This window comes from Passer montanus, unplaced genomic scaffold, assembly GCF_014805655.1.
Source record: "Passer montanus isolate IOZ18808 unplaced genomic scaffold, ASM1480565v1 scaffold36, whole genome shotgun sequence".
Lineage (NCBI taxonomy): Eukaryota > Metazoa > Chordata > Aves > Passeriformes > Passeridae > Passer > Passer montanus.
Genome location: NW_024368374.1, coordinates 6,793,611 through 6,821,326, shown reverse-complemented (window position 1 = coordinate 6,821,326; position 27,716 = coordinate 6,793,611). Strand labels below are relative to the sequence as shown.

The 27,716-nt window shown below is 41.0% G+C and overlaps 1 protein-coding gene across 2 annotated transcripts; it reads right to left on the bottom strand.

The window, feature by feature from the left end:
- Positions 1 to 211: 211 nt before the first annotated feature.
- ITM2B (integral membrane protein 2B) lies at positions 212 to 26,582 on the bottom strand. Of its 2 annotated transcripts, none has more exons than XM_039716598.1 (6): positions 26,334 to 26,582; positions 9,483 to 9,611; positions 7,168 to 7,371; positions 5,094 to 5,204; positions 2,086 to 2,236; positions 212 to 933 (listed from the first exon to the last, which is right to left on the bottom strand). In XM_039716598.1, exons 1-6 carry the CDS (start codon positions 26,430 to 26,432, stop codon positions 845 to 847), a joined length of 783 nt encoding a protein of 260 aa, XP_039572532.1. In that variant the 5' UTR covers positions 26,433 to 26,582; the 3' UTR covers positions 212 to 844. The 2 variants fall into 2 exon arrangements, with proteins under 2 accessions (XP_039572532.1, XP_039572531.1); XM_039716597.1 differs by having other exon boundaries at positions 7,168 to 7,374; positions 26,334 to 26,580.
- Between the last annotated feature and the right edge of the window lie 1,134 nt (positions 26,583 to 27,716).

The following is a 27,716-nucleotide window of genomic DNA, read 5'->3' as shown; positions in this document are numbered from 1 at the left end:
ATTTCAGCAAGCACCACAGTATTGCCTTTAATTGAAAAGGGACAGAAAAACATGTTTCTCTGTTCATATTTCATTTTTCAGCCATCTAATCTATCTTTAGAAACACCACTTCAGGTAAAACGCATTAATTTTAACTGTAGTCCCTTCTTAAAAATAATCCAGTAGATTATTAGATTATTATTACACTGGAATCCAGAAGAACACACAAGACTTTTAGACAAACAGGTTTATAAGGTTTATTTTCCATTGCACATACATGGATTATATACAAGTTAGTAACATAAGTTACTTCTTTATTTTCTAAAAGATTGTTACAGCAAACGCCATCTTAAGACATCAAGTCAGAAATCAATCTCAAAAAGGTAAATATGACAATATTTTAAGAACAAAACAAATTGCACTTGGTTAGGAGAGTCAAATACAGGTTTGTCTATAAGCTGTAACAAACTATATAGCAGATAATATTACAGTTAGAAGTAGCTCTTGCAGTCCATTTGTACATTAGTAATTTTTTTCAATTTTACTTATTTAAAAACTGGTGGATATTTCAAAGATTTCTTCTTCTTCCTAGTATTTGAGATTCACATGAAATGCACTAGCAACTAAGTCTTTATACAATTCCTATTCAAATATAAGAAGAACACCACACCTGAAAATAAGGAGAAAACTAAAACGTATTGATTTTACATGTGTCATGAGATGAGAAGTATGGAAGGTGTGTTCAGCAGAAAGCTCTGTCCACTACTTACATCAAAGAAGATTTTAAAAAATAATCACTGCACACAATACAAAGGGTGGGGTCATACTGTACTTTTTAAATCTCCTGTAACAGTACTATTCCTCATTACTGTTCACAGATGAGTGTTTCCATAGCAAACTTGTTCTCAAAGTGTCGAATCTTTCGGCAGTTGATGGCTTCACGCTTCTGAATTCCTGTTGTATTGGTAAAGAACAACAAAGTGTCAAGAGAAGAAGGGCTGAGGTACATCAGAGACTGAAGTTTTATGTTTGCTATGATAAGATGTCACCAGAAATCAGAACTACCCTTCTCCAACCCTCCACTCCAACAAAACACACACAGACATTCAGACACTGGAAATCAATTAGCAGGGAATGATCCTGAAAGTGTGGTAACCAAATTCCAGTACTGGTTTAGTGAAAACCAACCTGCCAAAACCCCCCACTGGCTAGTTTTTAACTTAGATCAGTTCCCAATCTCCCTCTCTGTGCATCTGTAAAAATGCTTGTGGTGACATTTATTACTACAGGATAAACATACTAAATTTTTAATTGGATTTTGCTATTAAAACTTTTTCATTTTCAAACATCAATCTAAATTGCTTTTATAAATTGTATTTCTTCTCTTTGTTTTCCCAAGCAGTCAGGTCTCACAATATGACGCAAGCAATTAAACTGCTTTGGTGTGCACTTGCACACCACATGCAGATTACAAAACAAGAAATCAAACAACCAAAAAGCAAAAAAACCAAACCACTAAAAAGCAAATCTGAATGCAAATTTTAAGGCAATATTTAACAGTTCTTCAAGACTCTTCCAAATGTTTTTCAGCCATTTTTCCATAAAAAAGTACCAAGCACTACAATTTTCCTGTGAAGACAAGCTCCTACTGGCATTTCACTGACACAAATAGGAAGACACCTAACAACGTACAGATGGCTTTAATGACAAAAAGAACCCACAATTCTGTACTTGGACTACGAGGCTAAAGCTTCTCCTCTATTAAAGATTTTTCTTTGGTTTGGGATGGGGTGGGTGGTTTAGGGTTCAAGATTGAAGGACAGCATCAATGAAAGCCTGAGCTCCAGAAAAGACACCCATGCACACACACACACACACACACACACACAGACAATTTGGCACTCCTAGGTCACTGGGGCCTCGAGCACTTTTGCACCATGACACGACTTATTTGCACACCTACACAAGAAAATATCAGACCCACTGAGGCCCACAGAGCAGATCAGTGCAATAAGCAAGCCTTGCTTTAATTAGAGTCTTCTCTGAACACACTCAGGCATCACTGAAGCTTTTGCCACCACACCAGACCGCGGGAGGAGCGTTTACCTTTCATGGCTTCCTTGCGCTGTAGCTTGTAGGTTTCCTTGCCGCGGCAGAGGCGGTAAATAAAGAATCCCAGCTGATCCACATTTTCAATGCGATCAGTAACAATCATCTGCTCATGAATCAAATAGGACTGAGGCAAGTATGTTCCAGCCTGTTGAACAAAACGTAACAGCTCTGTCAAAAGCCATCTCTTCATGGTCTGAGTACACAAGAAACACTTTGCAGTGTTTTTCTTCAATGTATCTTCAAATTATTTCAAAATATGTATTATCCACTGACTTGCACTCTAAATGTGCAAACTTTACTGCAGTACAGAAACATGTAACAATTACATGCAAAAAAGTCACAGAATTTCCATTGATGCTAACGCCCACTGCTGTCCTGCTACAGTAACATCAGCCTTCAGCAGGTTTTTTTTCTAGGAGTACCCACTGTCACAGGCCAGTTCAGAACTTATCATCCAAAGTTTTCACTTAATTAATAACAGCCCATCAGACCTCAATGGGAACAGCTCCCAAGCAGGAGTTGGCAGAACCAAAAAGGGGAGAGCCATGATGACATACAAAGGCTTTCCAAGCCCTCTCTAGACCCTCCAGTATCATTCTGCCACATAAGAATCTGGCTCTGTGCACACCTCACTGTACATAGCTGAAGAAGCACAGACTTAGCTGCCAGCCAGATTCTACCACCGCTATTAAATAATCATCCATTTTTAAAAATACTAAGAAATCTTATTAAGAGTGGTTCTAATTTATAGCAGTGTAAAGAGGGTGTTCCTTGTTTTTAAAAATAGAATGATCAGCTATTTTGAAAACAAGTTCATATTCTGTTGTGAAAGATCTCTGTATTTTTAGTGACAATAAACAACTTGAAATTTCTGCTGTGAAACAAGATAATCTTTTCAGCTCCAGTGACATGTTGAGAAGCTGACTAAATGCTATTATCCCCAGTAAAGAAAGGACTGCATAAAATTCACTTTAAATTTTGCATGAATGAATAAACTATGAATATTTTCTTCAATATATATTGTGCAGAAAACAACAGCAACTTTTTTTTCTCTAAGTAACAGCCTAGCAAACATCACTCTCCCAAATCATCCCACTCATTATTTTGTAATTAAATCTCTGCAAATTACTGCATCTTAACTCCTGGAACCTAAGGAAGGAGCCCTGAGGGAGTGCCAGAGCACAGCAGGGCACTGGCAGGGTGGGCAGCAGTGCTGAGGACTTGGGGGGCAGCCTGCAAGGACACTCCTGGGCTCATGCCCTCCAAACCACAGGACCTCCCAGCCCAGCCCAGACTCAGCCTTCTCAGTCCTCCCTGGGTGGCACAGGCAGAGAGGAAACTCAGTGCAGCAATCTCCTCTGCCCAGTTGCTGCAGGAGCAATTACCCAGCACTGGGATCCAGCATAGCCACAAATATCATCATTTTTGAGACATCCTTGTGCACTGTGTACAGTTAAAATTAGCCAGTTGGCTCAGCAGCAGGAATGAGGTGGATGAGCAAATATATCTGGGTTTCAGTTTTGTTTCCTGAAGAAACAAAGGAGGCCTTTCATGTCTGCACATTGAAGCAAACTGTATCAATATATAGAAATGTGGAACTTTAGCCTAAAATTATGGTATTTCTTAAACACCAGAACAGCCCAGAGCTCCTCCATGTACATAAAATGCCCTCTGCATGTATTCAGAGCTCATTTTAATGAAAATAACACATTAATTTCATATTTTTCTTTTGCTGGTGCAACCAGTGTTACTGCAGGACAGTATTTATTCACTTTACGTATCTGCAGCATAGTTTTCCAAATTCCAGTTACAAACGTTTAGCCTGATTTTCTGTGACATCAAATGCCCACAGCATTTGTTAATACAATGAGAATTAAGCAGATGTCTCATAAAATTAGGGCACCCACTGTTGGGGACAATTATCAAAACTGTTTGCTTTTGCACGGATTTTCAGTTAAATGTGTAATGCCTGGTTATCCTCTTACTTGTAAACCAAGCATATTTGATTCTGTACTAATGACAAACTAGGAAATTAACAGATTTTAACAGTGGAATTTGTGTGATCTAAAATTGGAAAGAAAACAGCACAGACAAAGTTAAAAAAATGGGGTCACTGAGTTTTACAGACACCACATCATCCTTATGTACAGGAAATGAAAATGTGGTTAAATAGCCAGTCTCAAAATAGGAAGCAAAAAAGCAGCAAAGGACTTACTTGTGGTAAATTTTCACATGAAATTTATTTATACATACAAACCACTCAGAGATGGCTAAAATGTTTCCTGGAGTCCTAATTCCAATGCCTTTTTTGAAAGATGCAAACCCAAAGATGATGTAACTGTTCTAAAGTTACAAAAGCCCAGTAAAATATTAAAACATTCTCCCCAAACCTTAGCCACATTTCATCAGCTCTCTTCCCCACTGGACTATTTTGCTGTTCTGTGAAGAAACCAGAAGGCCAGGACCCAAGGTAAATACTATTTAAATCAGCAACTGAAAGCATACATTATGTAAAGGGTACAGCAGATCCAACACATCTCGTGTGTGCATCACCTTCAAGCCACTGGATCGAAGTGGGAGCCAAACCCAGGCTTTAAACAATGCCCCTGTAAAAAGCATTTCCCAGTCTTATCTACTCCGTGCCTCTCAGCTAACCAGTCTCACTCCAGTGCTTTATGGAAACTTCAGTCACAATGGATTACAAATTAGAAAACACAGACTACTATCAAAGTGTCCAGTTACATCACATTTACATGGTTTTGTCAGCCAAATTTTTAGGACTGAAGAAAATCAGATTTTTTTGCCTTCCTCTGAATTAATGATTCCTTCATGACTGTAGATCATTGTCTAAATAGGTTACAGACTTTTCTTCTCTTTGCAAAGACCTCTAGCAATCATGTGCCTTTTGTGAATGTCAGAGTTCTGCAGAAGTGGAAAAAAAACAAAAAAACTTCTACTTGTTCGTGTCTTAAGAAAAAAAAAACCTTGTGATTTAATCATACCTTGATATTGATGAGCAGCTCCAGGAAATTTTTTGGTGGCATAACAACTGAAGTGTTCAGAGGAATCACATAGCACTTATCCAGGCTAAGGTCAAGATAGGCAGTGAGTCTCTATTGAGAAAACATTTATTTCAATCAGAATAACAAGAAGATCAGAAAACTGACAAACAGATGTTGCTGAACTGCTATTGCCTTGTGCTGTTCTTCAAATTATTCTTTTGTTCACTGTAAAGTCCGTCCAACAAACTCCAATCTAAGGGCAAGTAAAAGCACAAAAAAAGGGCAGCCTTGATGAGAGTTTATATTTTCGACAGAGATTTGGGCAAGGCAGCAGGCCATGAGGAACTCAAATGCACCATGCAAGGAAACTACAAAGGTGTACCCGAGCTGTTATGGAAACAAGAGGAGTGTTCATTTATGCTTAGTGCCTTCATTGTGAAACAACAGGGTAAAAACCTAGCTCTAATCTTCACGCTTTTATATTTTGTTATAGTCTACAGAGAAAATGCTGCTGTAAGAACAAAACACAAAAGGAAAAAATTGCTACAGATAATGCAACAAAAGTAGTTTTAGGTTCAAAAATATGACTGACTGGCAAGGTTAATGATTATGCATAGCTGAATTATTATCTTTATACAGTACCTGAACTGCAGTATTTGCCATTATTTGATAAAAAGCCCAGGGAATTACCCTGATGAATCCTGTAGCTCTGTTCACTGAGCTGTGTTTTACTGCACCTGTTCTTGCTAAAGAAGATGTTATCTCTAGCTGCTGAAAGCTCTGAGGCTGTGTATGTATACAAAATACTGAGTACCAGGAGCCCAGCAGTCAAAATGATGCCAGGACAGCAACCATCAGTGCAGCCAATCTTATTACATGGAGCAAGTGCTGTATCTATGGAAAATGACCCTTGCACTGACCTTTAGAGCAAAGCCTTTAACTTATTAAATCCAAAAGTAAATTTTTAATATGATATTGTTCTTACTTGCTTCTCAGGTGCTGCTTTCTTTTTTCATTTTCTAGTTTTCCCTCTTTGGAGTCTTTATTCTAATTCTTAACAGAAGGTCCCTAAATATATTCTGAAATATTATTTGAATCACATAGCTTGAGCAAGCAACGTTTTCCTCCAAATCTGGCTATGAATATTTGATAGATAGCACTTTAAACTCTGAAGTTTGCATAAAAAAAATAGGACACTTCCCTATTCTTTTTCAGCTTAGCTTAAAAAAAGCTGTTCAGCGAAGTCTTCAACTGTTCACAGAGATTTAGCTTCCTGAAAACCAGCTGTACAACATTTCATTGCCATCAGATAGCTCCAACCATGCTGATACAGAAAAGGAAGGCGTCTAATTGTTTTGCAGCTGCTTTTAACACTGAGAGCTGTAGGCCTGTCAACTGCCTTAACAGAAATTTATTACCATGATTTCTATCAATCAAGGTTATTTCTCCAAAAAAGGAAGACAGCTTTGAAACCCCAGTTCAGTGCCTCCAGGAATCGTAGTAGCCTGTGGTGCACAAAGAAATTAAACTTTGGCTTCCTGGGGCATGTGGGAAATGAGCTGTCTTCTGTGGTCCTTCTCCTGCTGCTGCTGCTTTGGGGGTTTGAGCCATGCTAGGAGAGCACCTCTAGGAGTGCCTGAACACACCCAGTGACATCAGATGAAACCAACCCCTCCAAGCTGATGTCAAAGCTATCTCAGCCCTTTCCAAATTTCCCTTGGCACCACAGCAGCTGGTCAAATTCTGGCTCAGTGGATTCAGCAGAGCAACAACAATATTCTCTTTCGTTCCTCATATGAAGGAGAGCAAACAGATCCAAGATTTTTCCCTTTCTAAAAACAGAACTGTATTTACAAAAGGTGGTTTACACACTACCTGATGATGACTCTATGATGCTGTACTTTATGCCCAGTTAATAACTGCTTGCAGCCTGCTGCTGATCAAAACATTTCTGCTGCCTCTCCCACCCTTCTGCTTTCCCCACCACAATAAATGAGTATATTTATCGGGATGACTGAGGGGGAACATTTTTCAAGTTTTAAATGCTTTCAACTTCTTCAGATATATTTCTTACCCGGTGGAAGTCATGGACGATATCGGCAGGATCGCTATCAGCAAATTCAGGGACTGGCACACTGATAAACTCAACATCTTCCTCCTCCAGGATCTGAATATTTTGCTCAATTGTGTGGTAGCGAGCAGTCTGAGCCTCTGCCCCAGGCTCAGGTAAACTTAAGCCATCTTCAATGTACTTTATTCCACAGAAATACACGCCACCCTGCTAAAAATAGAAAACAACCCAGCAACAAAAAGATCAGTAATGTAGAAGTTTAAAAGTAATATTCTCTGAAGAAAAACTTGTCAGACTAAATGAAATTTTTTGCCTTTAATTCAATTCATACACCAAAGCAGCAGCCAGTTGCTATCAACAACAGGACCTCAACTACATTCAACCCAGAAGGAGTTCGCCTGAATTCAAGGAAAACAGTATCCCATAAAGCAGGTTCTTAAAATCCAGTCTTCCATGTATTTTTAGAAAGATAATGAAGTTCCTACAGCTACACACATGTGTAGTATTATTATTATTCTTAAATTATGATCTAACTGTAAAATTATTAAATTCTAATTTAAATCTGAACAGTTAAATCTAACTGTTCAATTATTAAAAGTCAAAATTATGAATAAAACCATTAAAACTACTCATCCAAATCACCTTTAAAAAGCAAGTCTAACTCTAAATTTGGTCCTGCTTGCAGTAGAGGATTGGACTAGATGACATCAAGACTTTCCTTCCAAACTCAACTATTCTGTGAAGTTGCTTAGTTTTACAAGACTTCAAGAGTCTGGAAGGTCAGTTTTTAAAATAATTTTTGAACATTTTTAAGAGACAAAAAGGTAAAAAGATAAATTGAAATAACTAATTTGTGTCATTCTGCCACAGTACATGTGGCAGGCTACCTAAGTGAAGTGTAAAATACAGTTCTGAGTGAGAGGAAGTCATGTACCAAATTTACACCAAATAATTTTAGAAATACAGAACTCTGCATATGCACATGTCATCAATTAAAAATTTTACATTGAAAATGTGTCTTCAGTGCAATGTCAGCTCAATTCCTGAATGTTTCCTTTAATGCAGATCTGACTCATAAACAAGCAGCACAGGTTTGAATTAAATGGCACTTTCAGTTTCCTCTCACTGGCAGGTGAAAGGTGGAGCATCCAGTGCTAGGCACGGGTGAAATGTGCATTAGAAACACCAGGGCCTTCAGCTCCTCAGCTCGTTAATCCACCCACTGGGATGAGCTGCACTGTTTAAGCATCATCATTTGCAACACTACTTATCCCCTGTAAATTTGGTTAATGTGATAGCCAAATAGACTACAAACTGCAAGTTCAGCTAGAATTTCTCAAGTTTAATCACTTGGCTTTCCACATTAGCAGCTACGAAAATGGGAGAAAAGCAACAGTCCTGCTATCAGGGACAAGAACATGATTTTTTATCTTATAATTAGGTACACTAACCAGTGGGCTAGAGAGATTCATGTTTCGCTTACCCTCTCCCTTTCTGGCTCTGTGATCTTGCAACCCCAGCAGTTTCTGAAGCAGGGAGGGTGTGCTCCCACCACTTGGGCAACAGCCTAGCACATCCAGCACTGCCCAGTGACAACCCCCCCAAGGGAGACAGTATTTAACTCAGATCTCCCCTGTTTCAGGTAAATGCTCCACTTCCCTGGCACTGCTGCCTTCACAGAGCTCCTCTTGGAGCAGTGCTATTTGTTAAAAGACTGAAAATACATTTTGTTAGAGGACTAATCTTGTCAGTGTGGATTAGACTTGACAGGGCATGTTTAAAGCACACTGACTGTGCTTTTCCCAAGTCCCCTGCAGGGCCCATATTTCTTATCCATGTGGAGGCTAGGGAAGGGGAGAGTCGCCACGGTGCTTTCACAAGCAGCTCCTTTCCTGTACATTAGCAGTGCCTCATGTGTTAGGAAACTGGGATCAAACAAGGAGGCTTTCAAGGGGTTAATCCACCTCCAGTATTTGGCACTGCAAAAAAGAAAAGAGAGTAGATAAAAATCTGGGACACCGCTGGGGCTCCTAAACCCAAGTCCTATTTAGATACAATCTTTTCTCTGCAAAGTGAGGTTTTCAAAACTGTTGCTGTCTTATTTGCCAGCTTCACTTCTGCCCTCCTCTGCCGATAGGTAACTTCAGAGAAGGTAAAACTCTAGCCTTTAGAAAACATGAAGTTTTGGAAAGAAAAAACAGTTTACTTCCTTTGGTTTAGTCTGTTCCTCCTCTTCTAAATGTAACAGAAAAAGAACAGTCTGTTGCTCCTCTTCCCACAGAGAAAAACAGCCCTCTCATAATGAGTATGTGACTTACCTGGAATGCAAAATATTTGTACAGATAGGCACCACCCAGGAACACACCAGCCAGCATAAAGGCCAATCCAAAGCACATGCACCAGCACCAGGCCCTTCTCTGTCCAACAGGCACAGGGTCCTCAGGGTCCTGCAAGGCATCAGAGAGGGACCTCAACACACTGTTCCCAAGGAGGGGAGAGAGCAGATACTTCAGGCTCAGCAAACAGAAACACTGCATCCACCAGAAAAGGCTGTACACACTTCAGCACCAGTGTTTAGAAACTCAGCTTATTTGGTAAAATTTAAAACAAAAATTTAAGTTGAGGTTTAGTAAAACTTGTACTTTTAATGCCATCATAACTGACTAAATCAGCAAACTTAAGAGTAAAATGTAACAAAATCTACTGAAATACCTAATAATACACAGTGAGCCACTTCCCAGGTTGCAGAAAGAAAAATATGCATTCTCAGGCAACCTCCATGCAGCAACAGCAGAGCAAGGAAGTCAACTCAGAAAGGTCAGATTCTGTTTTACCTTAGTATATGCAATATGTGAACCCAAAGAACCAACAAGAGATCAAAGCTAGTAAGAGCAAAATATATCCTTTCCAATGTTGTTCCATAAGAACAAAACAGCCCTTACCACAACTTGGCTGGAGAATAGCAAGGGTGGGAATGAAAAAAATATAAAGATGCTTTGTAAGTTGTTGTTAAGGAAGCTTTCTGCTCTCTCTGCTGTTCGTGTAATACTCAAGGAATGACAGGATATTTCCCCTTCAGGGCACTAGTTTGCATAACCATGCAGTCCCCACAGGCATCCTAAGCAATAAACTGCTGCTTGCAAAATCTTTCCTCTATCAGCCACATTACAAAGCTCTCTCCTCCCCCAAAGTGTTTGTGTAACTCATATACGGAGTAAAAAAGAAAATAATAACAACAACAACGATAACAATAATTATAATACTAATTATATTATATTAATTATAATAATAAAATTTAAACATCCAACTTTGAGCTACCCTGTTCCAAGCCAGGATAATCCTGGGAAACATCTGAATTCAAATAAATACAAAGAAATTCATTACCCCTTTGCAACCACAAAACAACAATGTAGAAGGACAATGGGGCAAAATCATTATGACTGAATGAACAATAAAACACCAAACCAGAAAACTGAGGAAGAGCAGGACAGAAGTGCTTTAGAAGGCTTTGACAGCCATAGTTGTTAGCCAGTGTTCTGCCTGATGTGTTGGGTCTTTTTGCTGCACTTGCTAATTAAGGTGATACCCCACTTGAACAAAGGTGTGGGGACACTACCCAGCTGCCTTGGCCCAGTTAGGAAGGAATTCCCCTTATCTGGCTGAAGCAAGTCTGACACCAAATGGAAAGGGGACCCTCCCTGTAAATGGTGGGAGAAAGTGGCATTTCCTGGGAATGACTCAGCTATCCCAGAGAAGGGTAAGTACCATTTTGGAGGTAGTTACTTATTTTCACTGATTACAGGGGGAAATCCCTTGGTTAACAAAGCAGGTGCCTAATTCATATGCAGCTAAAATTATGTGATGTGAAACCCACCTTTACAGTACACTGCAATTACCTTTCATACAGAAGAGGCAATGCAGCTTCTTTTCCAGGCAACGGCTGCCAAAATCTGATTCAGAAATATCTGGAGTCAAACTGAAGATATTTCACACATTTTATTTTACTTTACCTTGCTAAATACCACAGTAAATCAGATTGTGAAATCTCCATCTTTGGAGGTTTTCAAGACTCAACTAGAGAAAGCCATGGCTAATCTTGCTTTGGCAACCATCCTGTTTCTAAAGGGAGGCTGCAGCAGATGACTTCCAGAGGCCCCTTCAAACCAACATTTCTGGGATACATCACAAGGCAAAGTGAAATCAGCAAATTAACATTCACTGTGGACTGAAAAGATACAATGTAAAGACAAGAAACAACTTTTTAACACTTTTAGAACACCAATTATTTAAGGAATTCAGTGTAAAAAATTACAGGATTACTAGCTGCCTGATTTTTAACCTGGCTCTTTGCAAAGACTGAGAATAGGACATAATACCCATGCTAATCTAATTAACTCTCAGGTCATGTTGAGAGTCACTGTGGATTCTTCCATAAATCATCTCAATTATAAATCTAAACCAGGTAAACCAAGGATTTTTATTTTTATGTTGCCCTGTATGATTAGGTAACTATTTCCCTAGATATTTCAAAGCACTCAGGACATCTGATTGAAACTTTTTGTAATAACAGTCACTTAAACTGTTCCAAGTTACAGCCAGAAAAAGGGATAGCAATCTGCCTTTGGGATACAATATCAAAATATTTCCCAGTGAAGAATATAAACAGTATCTTTATTCTTGAATAGACCTGCTTTCATCCCCCACACCTTTTTAACTTCAACCAGAATTATCCATTAATGGAATAACTGCCTCTTCCATTTTTTTCACTATTTTGTAAGTCCAGAAAGATAAAGAAAACATGCACCTGGGAAATGATGAGGAAGGCCCACGGTGTATGAACACCTACCTGGAAATGGGGGTTAATGTCAGATCAATTTTCCACAAGCCACCAAAATATTCAGAAAAAAAGAAAGTAACTTTTACTCTTTAACTATGCTAGGAGGAACCTGAAAGACACGTTTATCAGTATTCCACCTTAAATAATTTTCCTCTGATACATGAGATGACAGATGTAAACAATGGGTTTAATACAACTCTTTTATCCTTTACCACTAGTTAAAGACTATCATTATTATTTCTGAAGGTGTCCCTTGTGGTGGCACATTAAGCTATTTTGTATTTGCAGTTGCCTATCACTGATATGTCCCCAGCCTAACAAAAACAGCCCATTAAATTCAGGCCAAGAGTTCAAGCCCAGTTGAGGCTCCTGCTTAGGAGAATGAATGAAAGAAAGCACAGCACCTTAGCACAAGTAGAACCTGAAACTGACAACACTGAAAAGATTTTATGCTACTGAAAGAGAACAAAGAATTTACTTCCTAGCCTGAAAACTAAGTACATTACCAAGCAGTTTAAAACCAGCTTAAATTAAAATATTATAAATAATTTACTGAAGCCAAATGATATATGTAGCTGACCCACGGCTAAGCTCTCTAAGCTTTAGTATTGTTGCCATAACAGCTTTGTTTGGGCTGCATTGACCCAAAAGAATAATTTGTCCCTTGCTATAAAAATCTGACCCTCTGCACTGCAAAAGAAGGAAGTACAATGGATGCTCACCCTCCTTCCAGGTGACTCATGTTCTGAAAAAAACCCCATTAAGTGAAAGCAGATCCCCACTAAGAGGGACAGTGCTGAATTAGCGCTTCTCTCCACATGGTTACAACAGCACTTTGTTCCCCAGCAGCAGCACTGACTTCTGAAGCCAGAGCACAACATGACACTGCAGCCTCAATGACTAATTTTTCTCTAGCCCAGCTTTCCACTGCCAGAGGTATCTCACAAAAGAAAGCATCATGTACTTGAGGTGAAGACTGACCTCTAAAAATACGCCTCTCTACTTCTGTGAGCAGTAATAAATAATTACTGTCCTGGTCTCTTTCCTTCCTTTCTTCTGCTTCATCCCTGCCCCATGTACTTTCAACTCCCTTGTGAATCCTCAGCCTTAAGGTGATGCCACAAAATTAATCTCTGATGCAAAATGCCTTAAGAGGAACTGGATGCAGGCACAAAATTGGCTTCTTTCACTTGATGAGCTGATTGTTCTAATTGGAAAACATTTGATTAGCCTATTTCCCATGGATAAGACATGAAACAGAAGCATCTCTCTGCCACTTGTACACAAAATCCTACAGTGTTGAAATGAAACGGTTCAGGACTTCCCAACCTGAATAGCTTCAAGCTCTGCAGTAGTAAGTTCCTTTCAGATAGAAAACAAGTATTAAATTCTCTATTATTTGGAACTAGCAAGATTCAAATCTAGAGTCTTCTCCCAAAGAAGTGACAAGATGACTGCAGTTTTCAGAACAGGTCCCTTCACTGGTGACCACAGCAGTGAATATAAAACTGCTCTCTGCCTTCTTACTAAAACCATGAAACACTTCTCAGATGGGCACATGATACCACAAACTATTTATCAGAACATTCTCAACTACAGAGAGATGTACACAAGAACATCTTTATGACAATTAGCATTAACTGTTCTGCTAGTTAATTAAAAAAAATACTAGTAAATTAAAAAAAAAGAAAATGTTAATACCCCATAAACCTGCAAACACTAGCACTTATTAATGCCTAGTGGCCATATATTCTCTTGCTCTTTTCAGTTTCATTTTAATGCTACTTTTTTTTTTAATAAATGCTGTATTTTAGAATGGCCAAATTCATGTTTGGGGTAATATCACAAATGTATTCTAAGAAGCTCCAATGCTGAGCCACAAATGGGTATAATTAGACTTGATAATTACTTAGATTTTCCCCTTGTGGCTTTTTGTACATAGTGGAATATAATTGCTTTAACATTATAAAAGTAAAGCAGTCTATAAACTTACAAGGCATATGTCTAGTTCATATTAAAATGAGTGAGAGGATTATCAGACCTTGTTCCTTTGCAGAAATTAAGGACACATCTATCTAAACTAGATATGACGAATAACATGCTGTGAGTAGTCCAGAATACTGTATGACTGCTGGACAGCCATGCAAAAGATAATGTCCCAAATTTAAAAATAGCTAAGATTGCAATAAAAATAATTTTGGGAGGGGGAGATGTCTTTTGGAACAAACAGTCTTTGATCCACAGAGAAACCAGATGCAGAGCATTACTGAGTATTACAAACATTACTAAAAATGTCTGCAGCATAATACACAAAACATCCATAATTATGCATGTGAGAATAACATCTACTACATATACACAAACACATATATAAAAGCTTACAGTTAATGTGGGTAGAACTGGCTGGAAGCTGTTCAGAACAGTTTTTCCTCCAAGGTCCTCTTTGTGCCACTTAGCTCACATGGATGGACAGAACACAGTAGGACAGACTGAGTTTCCTGAAGGCAAATATTGACCAACTGCAGCTTTAATTAGTGGAAGGGGAAGAAGGGAAGTTAATGATAACTCCCTACAAGTGTTTTTTAATGAGAGAAGCTAAAAAGTCTTTAAATAAAATACTGACCAATGGCTGTATAAACTGAATGCTGTTGGTCAGGCTCGCCTGCTCTGACTTGTAAATACGACATCTGTAGAAAATCCGCACAAAAGAAAGTCAATTTAAAATGATCTTAACTTAGAAAGAGCTCTGCATTCCTTCGATGGTATTCCTGCCTGAAGACTGCTCCAAGCCTGGTATTCTATTTATTACTTGTTGCAGATGGGAAGTTAATGCAGGCTGTTGCAAGACTCCTCACTTGGCAGATGCTGCCAATCTGGAAGGCGATCATACTGATCTGCCTCTAAAACAGCAATTCTATGCTTACTAATAAAATTAAATTTAAATTTTAAGTACAGTCATCTTTTAACTTGCTAGTTGGAAAAAAACCACTCTATATACGATAGATGCTTCAGAGATTTCTCGCTTGTCCAGAAAAACAAGCTATGGCTGCTTATATACAGCTGACATCTGAACATTGCAACCTCTCAGTGCCAGCACTGCCAGTAATTTGGTCACGATGGACAGGGACTTGTCCATCCGACCAAAGGCTCTCTGCCTAAAGAACAACATGAAAACACGACCTCAGTTGTGCTGCTCTTCACTGTAGTCGCATAGCCTGAATAACCAAGGAGATAAATCAATTAGAACTACCCATTAGGCAGTTGGTACTATTAACCCCTTCTTCTATTTCTCGCATCTGTATATGGTCTTTGATATAGTATTGTAAATACAAAATCTTTTAGACAGCACTAGGAAATCCAGAAGTAAGAAGAAACTAAATTCCAGGAGCTTTACAAGTTCAAAGTCCAAGGTTGTTTTAATTGGTTGAATGTTATCTTTGACGAAATAAAGGGAGAGTTTTATTAAAATATACAGTGTCTGTCAAATGACTCATTTCATTATTCAAACATTGTAACTATAACAGAATAAAAACATCAGTATAAGCAGCCAGCTCAAGATCATCTTAAAAGGGGAATGAGAGCTGGTGGGTAGGAAGGTAGCTGCAGCTGCAAGTATTGGGAGAGACAGAGGTGAAGAGACAACAAAAATTGGAAAACAGGCAAGAGTAGAGGAGCAAGAAATAAAACTCAGAAACATGTTGGAACATGACGAGTTCAAATTTTCTGCAGGAAGTAAAGGAATATTACAACTGTAAAGTGAATGTTAAGGACAGGAATCAGCAGTTCATGCACAGCTATGTGATAGAGGGACAACAAAAGAAGCATAGCCTGGAGAGCAATCCAGCAACTCCCAACCATTAGTAATCCTGATTTACCTAAACACTGCCTTCATTTCTGAGATAAGAGACTGCAAAACCTGATGGCAGTCAACAATTAAAGAGGATGGCTAAAGAAGGAAAAAGCCTCTAACTATTCAAATTGCTGTTTTGGTTAAATTTTGGAGTAGCATTAAGATGAGTCATTGTTAGCTCTGGTCTTACATGGATTAGAAAGTGACAGGGTACTTAAACGGCCTGAAAGGTGATTCACCTGTACTTTTGGCTATATCCTCATCCCAGGCTGTCTACAGCAAGTGTACAACTAACCACACACTGTATTTGATACTTTCTTCAAACCGTGTTCCCCAGGTTGTTCCTCTTTGTCCAGTTTCAAGCCCTACCAGCTTCCTTCTCTGGGCACATATCCTATGTCTAAGACCCTTGTGTCTTTCCCCACCCAAAGCAGAGCTCTCCGGTATCTGTCACATGCAGAGTAACTGGGCACTCCTTATCTCCATTTCCTCCCTTCACCGTTGCCCCAAGATAAACCACTCATCACCACGCTCTGGTGAAGAGGAGCTGGGCTATGGCCACAGGACTTTGGTCAGCCACATCAACCAGCACAGCACTCCTGTGCCTCTTGGCCTGCACTTTCACTGCAAACACTCAGGGCAAGGACTGCCCTCCTGGGTCTTCTTCTGTACAGGTATCAGCACCACAGGACCTTAATATCATCTTATACTCCTACTGAACACGATCAAACACTTCTTTTACTGCATGACCCCATACACTGGCACAGCTTGCCCAGGAGATTGTGGAGCCTTCCATCCTTGGAGATACTCAGAAACTGACGGGAGGTGGTCCCAGCAACCAGCTGCAGGGGAGCTGGCCCAGATGACCTCCAATGCCAGCCATTCTGTGATACACATCTACAGTTTTTAAGTAACACTAATACTATAGAGGATGAGGATTAACAAATAACTCTAACCACTTGCTTCATTTAAGGGGAAAAAAAAAATCAGACTTCCAGGAGAGCTGGGTCTGTGCTAGACAAGTAATAAAGCTCCACACATCCTTTACTTCGCTTTGGAGTTTTATAATTCTTCTGCCTTCTCCCCACTCCCTGCCATGAAAACTTCAACAAAACCTACAATATTTGGAAAATGTCTTGCCTCTAAATGTCTGGATGCTTGGGGTGGAAATCAGGTTTATTTAGAAAATATATTAATGTTGCTGAATTTCTCTACATATTTTCACAAACTGGAATGACAGAAATTTGTTCTGCATTCTACACTTAGTCTTCTCACATATTTAAAGGAAAGAGAAGTGTTCTGGTGCAAGTTTGCAAGTGATAGACCAAAACATGCAGGTAGAAAGTTTGTACAGGTATCTGGCAAGAGGGATTAATTTTTTAAACAAAACCCCTCAAGCCTAAGAAGTCATATGGGACATTGTTCAGAATGCATTTTGCTTTCAGAAAACAAAATCACCACACCCTTTACAGTTACAGCATACCAAACATGGCATTTCATTAAACCGTCCAATTTTGAAAAATACTTCATTTTTAAACATTGCCAAAATAAACCCTTTACCCACCTGCACTTTTTGACCTACAAATGACTTACATCCTACCATACTCACAAAAACTACACTAAATCAATCTATAACTTTAATGAAGTATTTCTTTCATCTTTATCCTGAATGAGATCAGTGTTTGAAAACAGGAACTTAGAAGGTTCCTATTCCACTTTAAATGGATCAATACTAAATTATCTCTTTGACCTTGATTGTTCCAGTCCGTTTCTCCCTTACCCGGCTCAATTCTTATATCTGAAATTTCTTTTTTCCTATGACTGCCTGATTCTCAGACATCAGTATGATGGAACGCTATGTGAATTTAACCCAGATTTCTCTCAAGGCTATTTTCCCAAGTGGCATTGGCTCTTTCACCCAAGAGATCTCATTAGCATGCACATATGCACCACTGAGCCTCGGAATTTAATAACTCTATTCCCAGTTCAGCCACAGATGGTATGTCATCTCAAGCACGTTACAAAGGCTGTGTCTCAGTTTCTCTCAAAAGCAGAATCAAGCATCACAAAACCCTCTTGTGAGGTCTGTAGTCTCGCTTCAAAGGAGGCTAGACTCTGAAGCCTGTCTAGGTTGCTCAGGGCTCTTGACCAGTCAAGGTTTGAAAACTGCTAAGACTGACACTTCAAAGCTTCTCCGGGTAATTTCCTCAGCAGCATTCAGTTCTCCTCAAGACTGAAAAATATTTTGCTTCTATCAGTCAGAAACTCTCTTTTTTAAATTTATGACCACTGTCTTTTCAGTCATGTCCCCAGGCACTGGGAGACTGCTGTTAAGTCCTCCCCGCAGCAGTTTCATCTCTGGGCTGAACAAGCCCCACTCCCTTGGCCGCTCCTCACAGGGTGTAACCTCCAGCCTCTGACTATTGTGGTGGCCCCTGCTGGACTTTCATCAGTTTGTTGCTGACTTTTTTTGGACTAAAGAGCTCTCAGCCTTCAGTGATGCCAGTGACTAGCATCCAGCTGACTGTCCACCAGAAGCCCTGGGTCTTTTTCAAGCAGAGCAGCTTCACAGCCAGGTGGTGCCTTGTGTATCCTGATGGCTGGGATGAGGCTGCTCCAGGTATAGGACTTGGCATTTGCTATTTCTGAAACTCATGAGATTTTGTTCAGCCCATTTTTGTTCAGACTGTAGTCTGTTGAGGCTCTTGTGAATGGCAGCCCTGTTCTCAAACACATACAATCTGCTAATGCATGTATTAGTGAATTAGAATGCATAGTACCTAAACAGCAAGCACAGTTCTCTGAGTGGAAACCATTCTATATGCAAATACAGAATAGCATTTAATTGTAGCAGTTATGAGTATCAGCACAGGAGAGCTGACCTTGGAAGGCTGACGTTTGATTATGCCCTCTTTCTAGACAAAACTGATGTAACAAACTGAAGGGCTTCAGTGCAATTAGACTATTCCAAGTCTGAAGTGGAGCACACACTCCAGTGCCCAGCACCTGGTGGCATCACACCCTGCCGCATCACAGACCTGGCCAGGTTCAAACACCTCACCAAGAGCTTCCCAAAACTGCTCACTGCACTGTGCAGCACCTTCCGAGTCGGGTTTGGCCTCACAACCTCGCAAGACTGCTATTTTCAAATGTGTAAGTGCAAGGGTTTTCTATTTCTGCGTAGGCTTTATCTTTTAAAATAAATAAATAAACAAGCAGGCCTTAGTGATTCAGCAACTATGTGAGATCCACCCCAGAGATCACCCACCCCTCCCAGTTATGATCTCTCCAGCCTCCTCTTTTTTCACAGTCACTCCACCATCTCATTCTACCCACAAAAGAGCAGAAAGCTGCCATCAAAGCAGGAGTTTGCTGAACACTAGGACAAACACAACCACAAATTAACCAAGGACTTGCATTCAAGGAACTCTATTCTTAAAATGCCTGTGGGTTTTATTTTTATGTGTGTTTATATACATGAAATTATATGTATTGCATACTTAATAATATATCAACTTTAGAAAAATTTAGAAAAATATTTGTGTATGCATACACACACACTCTGACACTACATGGAAAGGACAAACAAGAGATCAATTTATTTTTTTTCAGGATCTCTATAATAACTGTTGGGTAAATATGACTTTGGCATTTTGTCATGATGAATTTTCTACAGCTGTTGCATAGAGGACCCTTGCTTGTAGATGACACATGGACCACTTAGGAATGACCTAGTGCTTTTCTGTATGTCCACTGTGGCCCAAACCCTACCTAGATCACATGATGTCTGCCACAAAACCATTTCTGACTTCACTGCAGAGCTCAATCTTAGTAATTATCTCATTCCTTTGGTTTACCACATCTGTAAAATTAGGACAGATATCTGAATTTTATAAATTAGCATGCTTTTCATCTGTAGATTCAAAGTAATTTCCACTGAGGATAAAAAGCAATACATAAATAGGAAGAAAATGAATGTTGTATTATTCATACAGATCAGGAGACTAAAAGCAGATAATGCTAACCTTTGTCAATCATAGCACAAGGGGAGGAAGGGGAGAAAAAAATAGGGAAAAGAAAAAGGAATCTGTGCAATAAGTAACAAAACACATAATTACTTATCCCAGCTGTAGTTACATTTTTTAAATGTCATAATGTTTTTGGAAGTAGAGAATAAAGAATATTTAAAAATACTAGGACTTGAAAATGCAGTATTTGTGTTTGAAGGTATTTCCTGAGGGTCACAGAGAGGGCTATTTTCTTTTTATGAAGAGCTATCTGATGCCTGTAGCTACTGGCTAGAAAATACATATAAAGCTGATAAATATTCCAAAACCACAACTGCAGAACAGTTACCTGAAAACATTACTGGAGGTAAGTATGCTTACCATTCTTACATACTCCCCACCCCAAAGACTATTAGTGTCAACATTTACTAAAATGCATTTACTGTTATTAGCATCAACATTTACTAAAGAAAAAGAAAAAAACCCAGGAAAAAACCTACATAAATAACAAAGAAAATAGATTTATAGAAAATAGTCTATACAACTACAAGTGTTAGGTTACATTTGCAACTGCAAACATTTCATTAAAATACTTAACAGAAGAAAAACATATGTACACATTACATTTTAAAATTAAACTTTCCTTGAAATAGACGTTCACATGTTGGATTAAATATTCATTATAATGGAATGAGTCGAAATCATTTCCCTTGAAAATACTGCTGATTCCAAGAAAATTTTCTTTCAAATGATTTTCACAGGACAGCTCAGCTTTTCATTTTGATCCACATCTTCAGAAATTAACTAATTTAAATTGATCATTCCCATTGAACAGAACTTTCATTTCAACAGCCTCTGTTTAAGTGGTATTCTTCATACTGCTATGCAACATTAATATCTAAACTAGTTTCTTGAGGCTTATCAAAAGGAGCACTGCAGCACAGAAAGACAGGAGTGAACATAAGAGAAGTACTTCTGGCATTTACTGTAGAAATACATTACAGTGCAGGATAGTTTTTCTAGATACTGCACTAAATAAAGCATAATCTAATTACAAACTCTTCCATATGATGATATTAAGGGAAAAAAAGTTCTCCAAATACATTTTTAGGGTAAGGGGTTTCAGCCAAGTGAAAGTTTGGGAAACTGAAGAGAAACTATTTAGAATTGCAAAAGTATTCACGTTTTCTCTCTAGTCATCCCTGCACTGAGTTCACACGAGCTGTATGGCACAGCCATCAGCTCTTGCTCAGTCAGCCAAAAACGTGAATGTTACAAACAACTGACGAAGCAGTTATCACAAAGGTCTGGCAGAATACATCCTGTTTGAAACATTAAATATAATTCTTCTGGGAAATTTCTCAACCACAGCTTTGAATTTGTTATTCAGGTCAGGAGGTTATGAGAGACAGAAAAGGAAGTGAGATATGGAGCACTGACAGAGCTGCTCTGTCCCACAGGTTCGTGCCCATTGCTGGGGGATGACACCAGCTCCTCCAGATCACATTCTGGATTTTGTAATTCCAAATCCCTGAACTTACTTAAAAATAGCAAGAGACTGTCAAAGGAGCACCACAAACTTTCAGAGATCTTGGTTTTTTAGTATTGTCTCAATTGCTGGCAGCCTTTAAGGAATAGCGTTAGGAGCCAAAAGTCCCAAGGCCACAGTTACCTTATGTTCAGGAAGCTGCACTACTTAACCAGTAGCACAAAGTCATCATGAAAAAAAATGCAGGGAAAGGTATCAGCCACAAGGCTTCTTTTCTTAGAAGGAGTTCCTCATTAACAACACAAATTTTATTCAATAAAACCCAATTTACCCTAATTTATGCTTTTGGGTACCCATTCAGTCAAATAAAATAACAGAACGAGCCCTGGGTACTCTTTGTGCCTGAAACTGGAGGGTTTTCATCTATGGCTTGGGGGATTTTCATTAAAATTTTAGCAACATCTGAGAGAAGGGGGAGAGAATTTACTCTGTTAGGATTTTTTACTTCTGGTCCTCTTTTAAATAATCATGTCTTAATCTCCACAATGCTCTGACAGATAGCAGAAGCTGGTTGGTTTAATGACCTAGTTGCATCACAGAAAATAGAGGAAAATACAAAGACTGCTCTTTCCCCAATGGCATTTGGTGTAAGGCCTATAAAATTTGGCTGGAGAAAGCCTATAATGGGAATACAGAAACTCCTGAAAGAAAAAAAGAAATGAAAACCAAACAAAACAATGCGAAACCACCCAGCTACAGGGACATTCCATCAAGTGGGAAAACCTGCTTTCCTGACCGCAAAATAATAAGCAAAAGACTATTTATTAGTGGATACAGTAACTTTTGTATACATATATATATATCTAGATATGTAAAAAAACCTGTAAAGTTAATCCCTTTATTTCAGAAACATTTAACACAAATTACACAAAATTTGAGGGTTTTTCTGCACAGCAAAATAGTGCTCACTAGTTGTTGCTCAACAGCATTTCCTAGCTGGATCCCTTTACTCTGTGTTAAAAAAATGTCTATTTTAGTATGCTTTAGCAAGATTAAGCTAAAGTGAAAAAAAGAAGGTTAATTTTAAAGGTCAGAGTAATAATGTTCTTATAAGGAATAAATGCAGAAAGCTGCTGCTTTTAAAATTCTTAACATTTTCACTTTCACGCTGAACACTGTGCACATGCAGTTAACCAATGGCCAGCCACAATACATGCACATGAATCCACAGCTTCTGTGACCAAAGCTGGATGTGGTAAAGATGCACCATGTTGAGCACCCCAAAAAGAGAAAAATAGTTTTAAAAGGCTGCCACTGAACCTGGCAGAAGGGAGCAACAGCTGAGTCACTGAGGGCACGAAGATTTTTGGGAAGGCCATCTACTGAATGGCCTCTATAAAATGTCTGAAGACTTCAGCTATGCTCAGAACCATCTCTGGCCCTCCAAAGATCTATTGTAGGGAGAAACGTTCAAAGACCGCACATTGTTTGTTTGTTGGGAAACTGGGTCATATTGTAAAGACAATGAGCAAAATGGAAAATGAAATGTGGCCTAAGACCCTTCACTAGGAGTATTCTGTATTTTGGCCAAGAATTATGGCACAGAAGTACAACCCTAACAACAAAAACAGTTGTAATGGCTGCCTACAGTAATTATGGAGACACTTTCGCTACATGCCATAACACCGAGCAGTGATTTATGCAAAGACAGGATTAGCACTCTAGATTTTTCAACTCCTTTTTAAGTAACATACTCCAAAGCATAAGACCACTGCCTTCTGCAAAACCTTTTTTTTAAGATGTTGTTTCTGTGACACATACCCTACTCTTCTTGCCTCTTCCTGTCCTACCTTCCCTGATTAATTTCCGATTAGTATCTGCATCAGAGGTTACTGGGCAATTTTTGGCAAAATCAAGAGTATTTCTATGCTGCATCATCAGCATATTCTAGCTGCAAATGCTCTTTGCTAAGTCCTTGGAAGATTATGTATTTGAGAGTAATCCTGCAATGGCAGAGCGGCAGTCTTCAAGGCACTGTGCTGGGAAAAGCCGCAGAACAAGACTGTCAAAGAATTAGCCCAAAAGCTCATTCCATGAATTTTTATTTTCTTGACATTTCAGAATATTTGGCTTTATTCATTAATCTCAACTAGTTTACTAGTATCTCTGCCTCAAATATTTTTAAGTTCTTGGTAATAAAATTGTGATAGTGCAATTCTGTTGAGCCTCTTCTTAGGGTTTTCCCTTTACTTCAGTCCAGAATGCCTTCCAGGACTTTGTTCATAAAAGCAAGCTTCATAAAATGTTGCAATATTTTTCATGTTTACACTTGTGAGCCAGATCTAATTATTTTCCTACAGAAACAATGTAGGAGAAGGGAAAACAAATGTCCCATATATGCTGTTTTGGAAACGTGACCTTTTTCAGTCTACCAGAATTCTTTCCTCCAATATACATTCCCACACTGCCTCCAAACCTCACTTGAAGCGAAGGGTTTTCCAGAAGCGACGTGATGTGAATAATGCATTTGTCAGATGTGGTTTATTTTCTCCCCTTTCCTCCAAAGAGCTGCATAGGCCATTGAAGTTGTGGAGGGGTGGGGGAAGATCTGTTTCTAATGCACTTGTATTTGAGAAGGCAAAGTTCAAAGCGTGGATCTTGCACTTACCTCAAAGGTATCAAGTTTTACAAGGGACCTCAGTTCCTTTCCACCTGCCCCCCCCCAACCAAAGATCTGAAAATAAGCTCCCAGTCTTGAACAACCACAATACCTCTAGAGCTACATGGCAGTGCTTGTTTCATTACTGTTAATCCTGCATGGATTGCACAGCCTGTTCTACAAAAACTACAGACAACGCTACTGTACCAGGTCTGCTTTTATTGATGCTTTGAAACACAAAAGATCAAAAAAAGCTTACTCGAGAATTTTGCACACTGTTAGGTGCAGGTCTGCAGTTCTGCAGACAAAAGATAGAAATGTGTCAAGGAGAATGTCAAAGACTTGTCCCTCAAGAGTGCTTGCTTGTTTTTGGAATTTTCATCTGTACTGAGCATCCCCTCCTAGCAAGCTATTTTAGGAGTGTTTCAAGCTTCATTCAGGCGTGTTCATCCCCTGACAGCAGTGCAAAAACTTTTAAGGAGCTACTGTGAGATCAGACCGCCTTTTGACCCGGTTAATAAATGTTTACAAGTCTCATTTCTAGGCAAGGAAACCAAAGTTAAGGCAGATCTTGTATGTCATCCTCAGCTGCTAGACTTTGCAGCTCCACATTAAGGAAATCATAGTCAAACGACATGCTTCCGTCAGTATCTGGACAGGGTCGGGAGGATTTGTTCCCCAGTGTACAATTAGCCAGATGTATTTTGTTTGTTTAGCAGCGGAAAAACAAGCCCAATTTGGTAGGCTATCTGGAAACAAACATCATCCAGGGCAGGTCTGGATTCCAAGGAAATAAGAAGAACCCATTTTCTGGAACATCGTAGCTTGTGTCTTGCTTATGTGCTTGGTGTCAAACTGACCACCAAACCTGGGGTCAGGAAGGAATTCTACAGCTTAATGTGGGCTCAGGGAAGCCACTACTTCCTACAGAATAGCACTCCCTTAGGAACACCAGCATCTAATGGATTTTGTATAATTGCAGGCAATCTGAGCAACAATACTGTCTCGTCTGCTGTGGCACACTGTTCTAGAGACTTAAATACTCTGGTCAGAGTTTCATCCGAAAGCGCAGTATGCTCAGAGGAAGTGTGAAATTTAACCACTTGCTGTATCAGGGAGATGTCACCTTTCTGGTCTTTCTGGCTCCCCTCTGCTGTGAAATGACAGCGGATTCTGCAGGTGAAGAACCCGGCTCCATCAAAATCACGGCAAAACCTGCACCAGGGCACAACTTCACGCCACAAACTGAACAGATACTGTCCTCCCATACAGAAATTCACCACAAAGATTTAGGAAATTAAAAAACACTATCACTGTTGAAGAGTCAATCTGGTAAGTCAGAGGCCCGATGAACAAGAGACTGTGAAAGCAAATGAAAACAGCAAGACACTGTTTATGTGGAGCTGGCCATTTTTCAAGTTTTCATTCCCTTCTGAAAGAGCTTAGAGCAAATTACACTACTCCGAATTAAAAACTGGTTTTGATTACGGGAGCACAGAAATTGCAACCAAAAACCTTTATATTCTAGGCAGTTTTGTACTTCAAAAACTTAAAAAGCCGCTGGTGTTTTTGCTTCGTTGCTGTTCGCAGAGGGGAGGCGACAGCAGCGCCCGGAGTTTGGGTGCTGTTTTGGGGCGGGGGGAGGCAGCTCTTTGTTCCTTTATTTAAGTTCCGAGGCGAAGTTCTCCGCACCGCACAACCACCACCAGGCTCTGCGAACACGCTGCGGCACAAGCGCGGCCGAGCCCCCAACTTCACCCTCCGAGCGCTCCCTTGCCCGGGAGCATCCGGGCTCCGGGAGCTCGCCAGCAGCCGGCCGGGCCCCGCTGGGCGGCCGGAGGGAATCGCAGCGGGGGGAACGGGGGGCACGACCCGCCCTGTCCACACAAACCCGCTCCCAGCGCCGGCCCGACACAGCCAGGGGCTGCGGGAGCGCAGCCGGCCCCGAGCCGAGGTGGCCGCGCTCCACGCGCTGTAGCGGCTAACAAAAAAAAAAACCCTCCAAAACAAAACGCCAACAAAAACCCCCAACCAAACAAACAGAAAAACGGAACCAGCACAGAGATCCCCGGAGTCGGGAGAAGCGGAGCCGAGCAGCTCGCCCTGTCAGCCATTTTAGAAGCGTGAGGCGATGGGGCGGCGGGGCGCACCGCTGCGCAGCCTTCCCCCGGCCCGCCCGGGGCCATGGCCGCGGGCAAGGGGCGTACAAAGCACGGCAGCGTCCCCGCCGCGCTCCCCTGCCCGGGCTCCGCGCGGGGCGGAGCGGAGCGGAGCGGAGCGCCCGGCGCCGCCGGGCCCCGGAGGGTCGGTCCCCCCGCCGCCCTCACCTTGGCGTCCGGCGGCAGGATCAGCACCTGGCTGTTCTCCTCCTCCTTCTTCGCAGCCTCCTTCTGCGCCAACGCGGAGTTGAACGACACCTTCACCATGGTCGGTCCTCAGCACCCCGCACGCAGGAGAACGAGGACGAGAAGCAGCCCGCACCGGCAGAGCTTCGCGGGCTGTCCCCTACCTTGCCACCCCCCGCTGCTGCCTCGCCGCCGCTGCCGCCCCCGTCCCCTTGTCAGGCGGCTGAGGAGGGGGAGGAGGAGGAGAGGAGGAGGAGGCGGTGCCTGACAGGGCGGGCGGAAAGAGGGGAGGTGGTGGCAGCAGGGCCTCGCCCTCCGCCCACCGCCTGGCCCGGCGCGGCGGGGCGGGGGGCTCCGGCTGGCGGTCCCGGCTCTGCGCTCGGTAGCCGCGGGGCTGCTGCTCCGTGGGTGTGTGGCCGTGCCCCGGGCGGTGTGGCACTGACCTCGGGGCAGAGACCCTCGGGGCTCCGTGTCCCCCAGCTCGGGGCTCCGTGTCCCCCAGCCCGGGGTTGGCTCCTGCGCGCGGAGGAGCCCCGGGCTGAGGCGCTGCTGGCCTGCGCTTCCCGGGGCCACGGCTGGCACAAGCGGTTCGGCTCACCCCGCGCAGTGCCGGCATTTCCCTGGTTGCCATTTTAATTTGGGGTGCTTTGCGAAATGAAAAGGTTTGGGCCTTACGTCCGTGAAGAAAATCCCCAAAAATCCTGTATAGGCAGCGTGGAGGTGAAACCCTGAAGTTGTTAAACCCTTGGGGAAGGATGCGAGGAGCACCGGGGAAGGTGGAGGTGTGACCTTCCCCCTTCCTCGCCGGTGCGGTGGGGTAAGAACTCCGTGAACTCGGCACATCATCCCAGTAAGGTGCTCTCCAGTAAAACAGTGTGAGGCATGTATTCCAATTTGCACTGGGGGTATGGTTGTAGTCTGCTCCAAGAAGTTAATTTTGGTGACTCATCTGGATAGAGTTGATTTCCTGGTTAGAGCTTGGCAGTGTAGTGCTTCTGTCACTCTCTGTGAGACACCAGGCAAGCAAAATGCAGTCCTTCAATTCAGTGGGTGCTCTGCTGCTAACTTAGTCAAAATCTGGTCCTTCTCCCTAGAGCATTAGATGACACCAGGATTAAATTGTCCTTACACTTTGTACCTCATCATCAGCATCTTTTAAAATTGTTCACCTAAAATAACTAACAGAAAAGTTAACTTAACCTGCTTCATCCTATCATCCTGAAGTATTTAAAGATCTACAGATAATTTAAGGATTTTTTTTCTAATGAAGATATAAAATTCATAAAACAAATCATAGTAATTGTATATGCTCTAAAGATAAAACAGCTGATGGCACAGCTTGCACCCAAGTCTGTAAATTGCCCA

Bases quoted from the DNA above. Each gene is read 5' to 3' on its own strand.
- ITM2B (XM_039716597.1), bottom strand. From the start codon at position 26,432: ATGGTGAAGGTGTCGTTCAACTCCGCGTTGGCGCAGAAGGAGGCTGCG. The intron at 7,375-9,482 runs GTAAGTCACATA...TTCTATTTTTAG, and splicing joins ACAAATATTTTGCATTCCAG to CAGGGTGGCGTGTATTTCTG. The intron at 2,237-5,093 runs GTATGATTAAAT...TTTGTTCAACAG, and splicing joins AGCTGCTCATCAATATCAAG to GCTGGAACATACTTGCCTCA.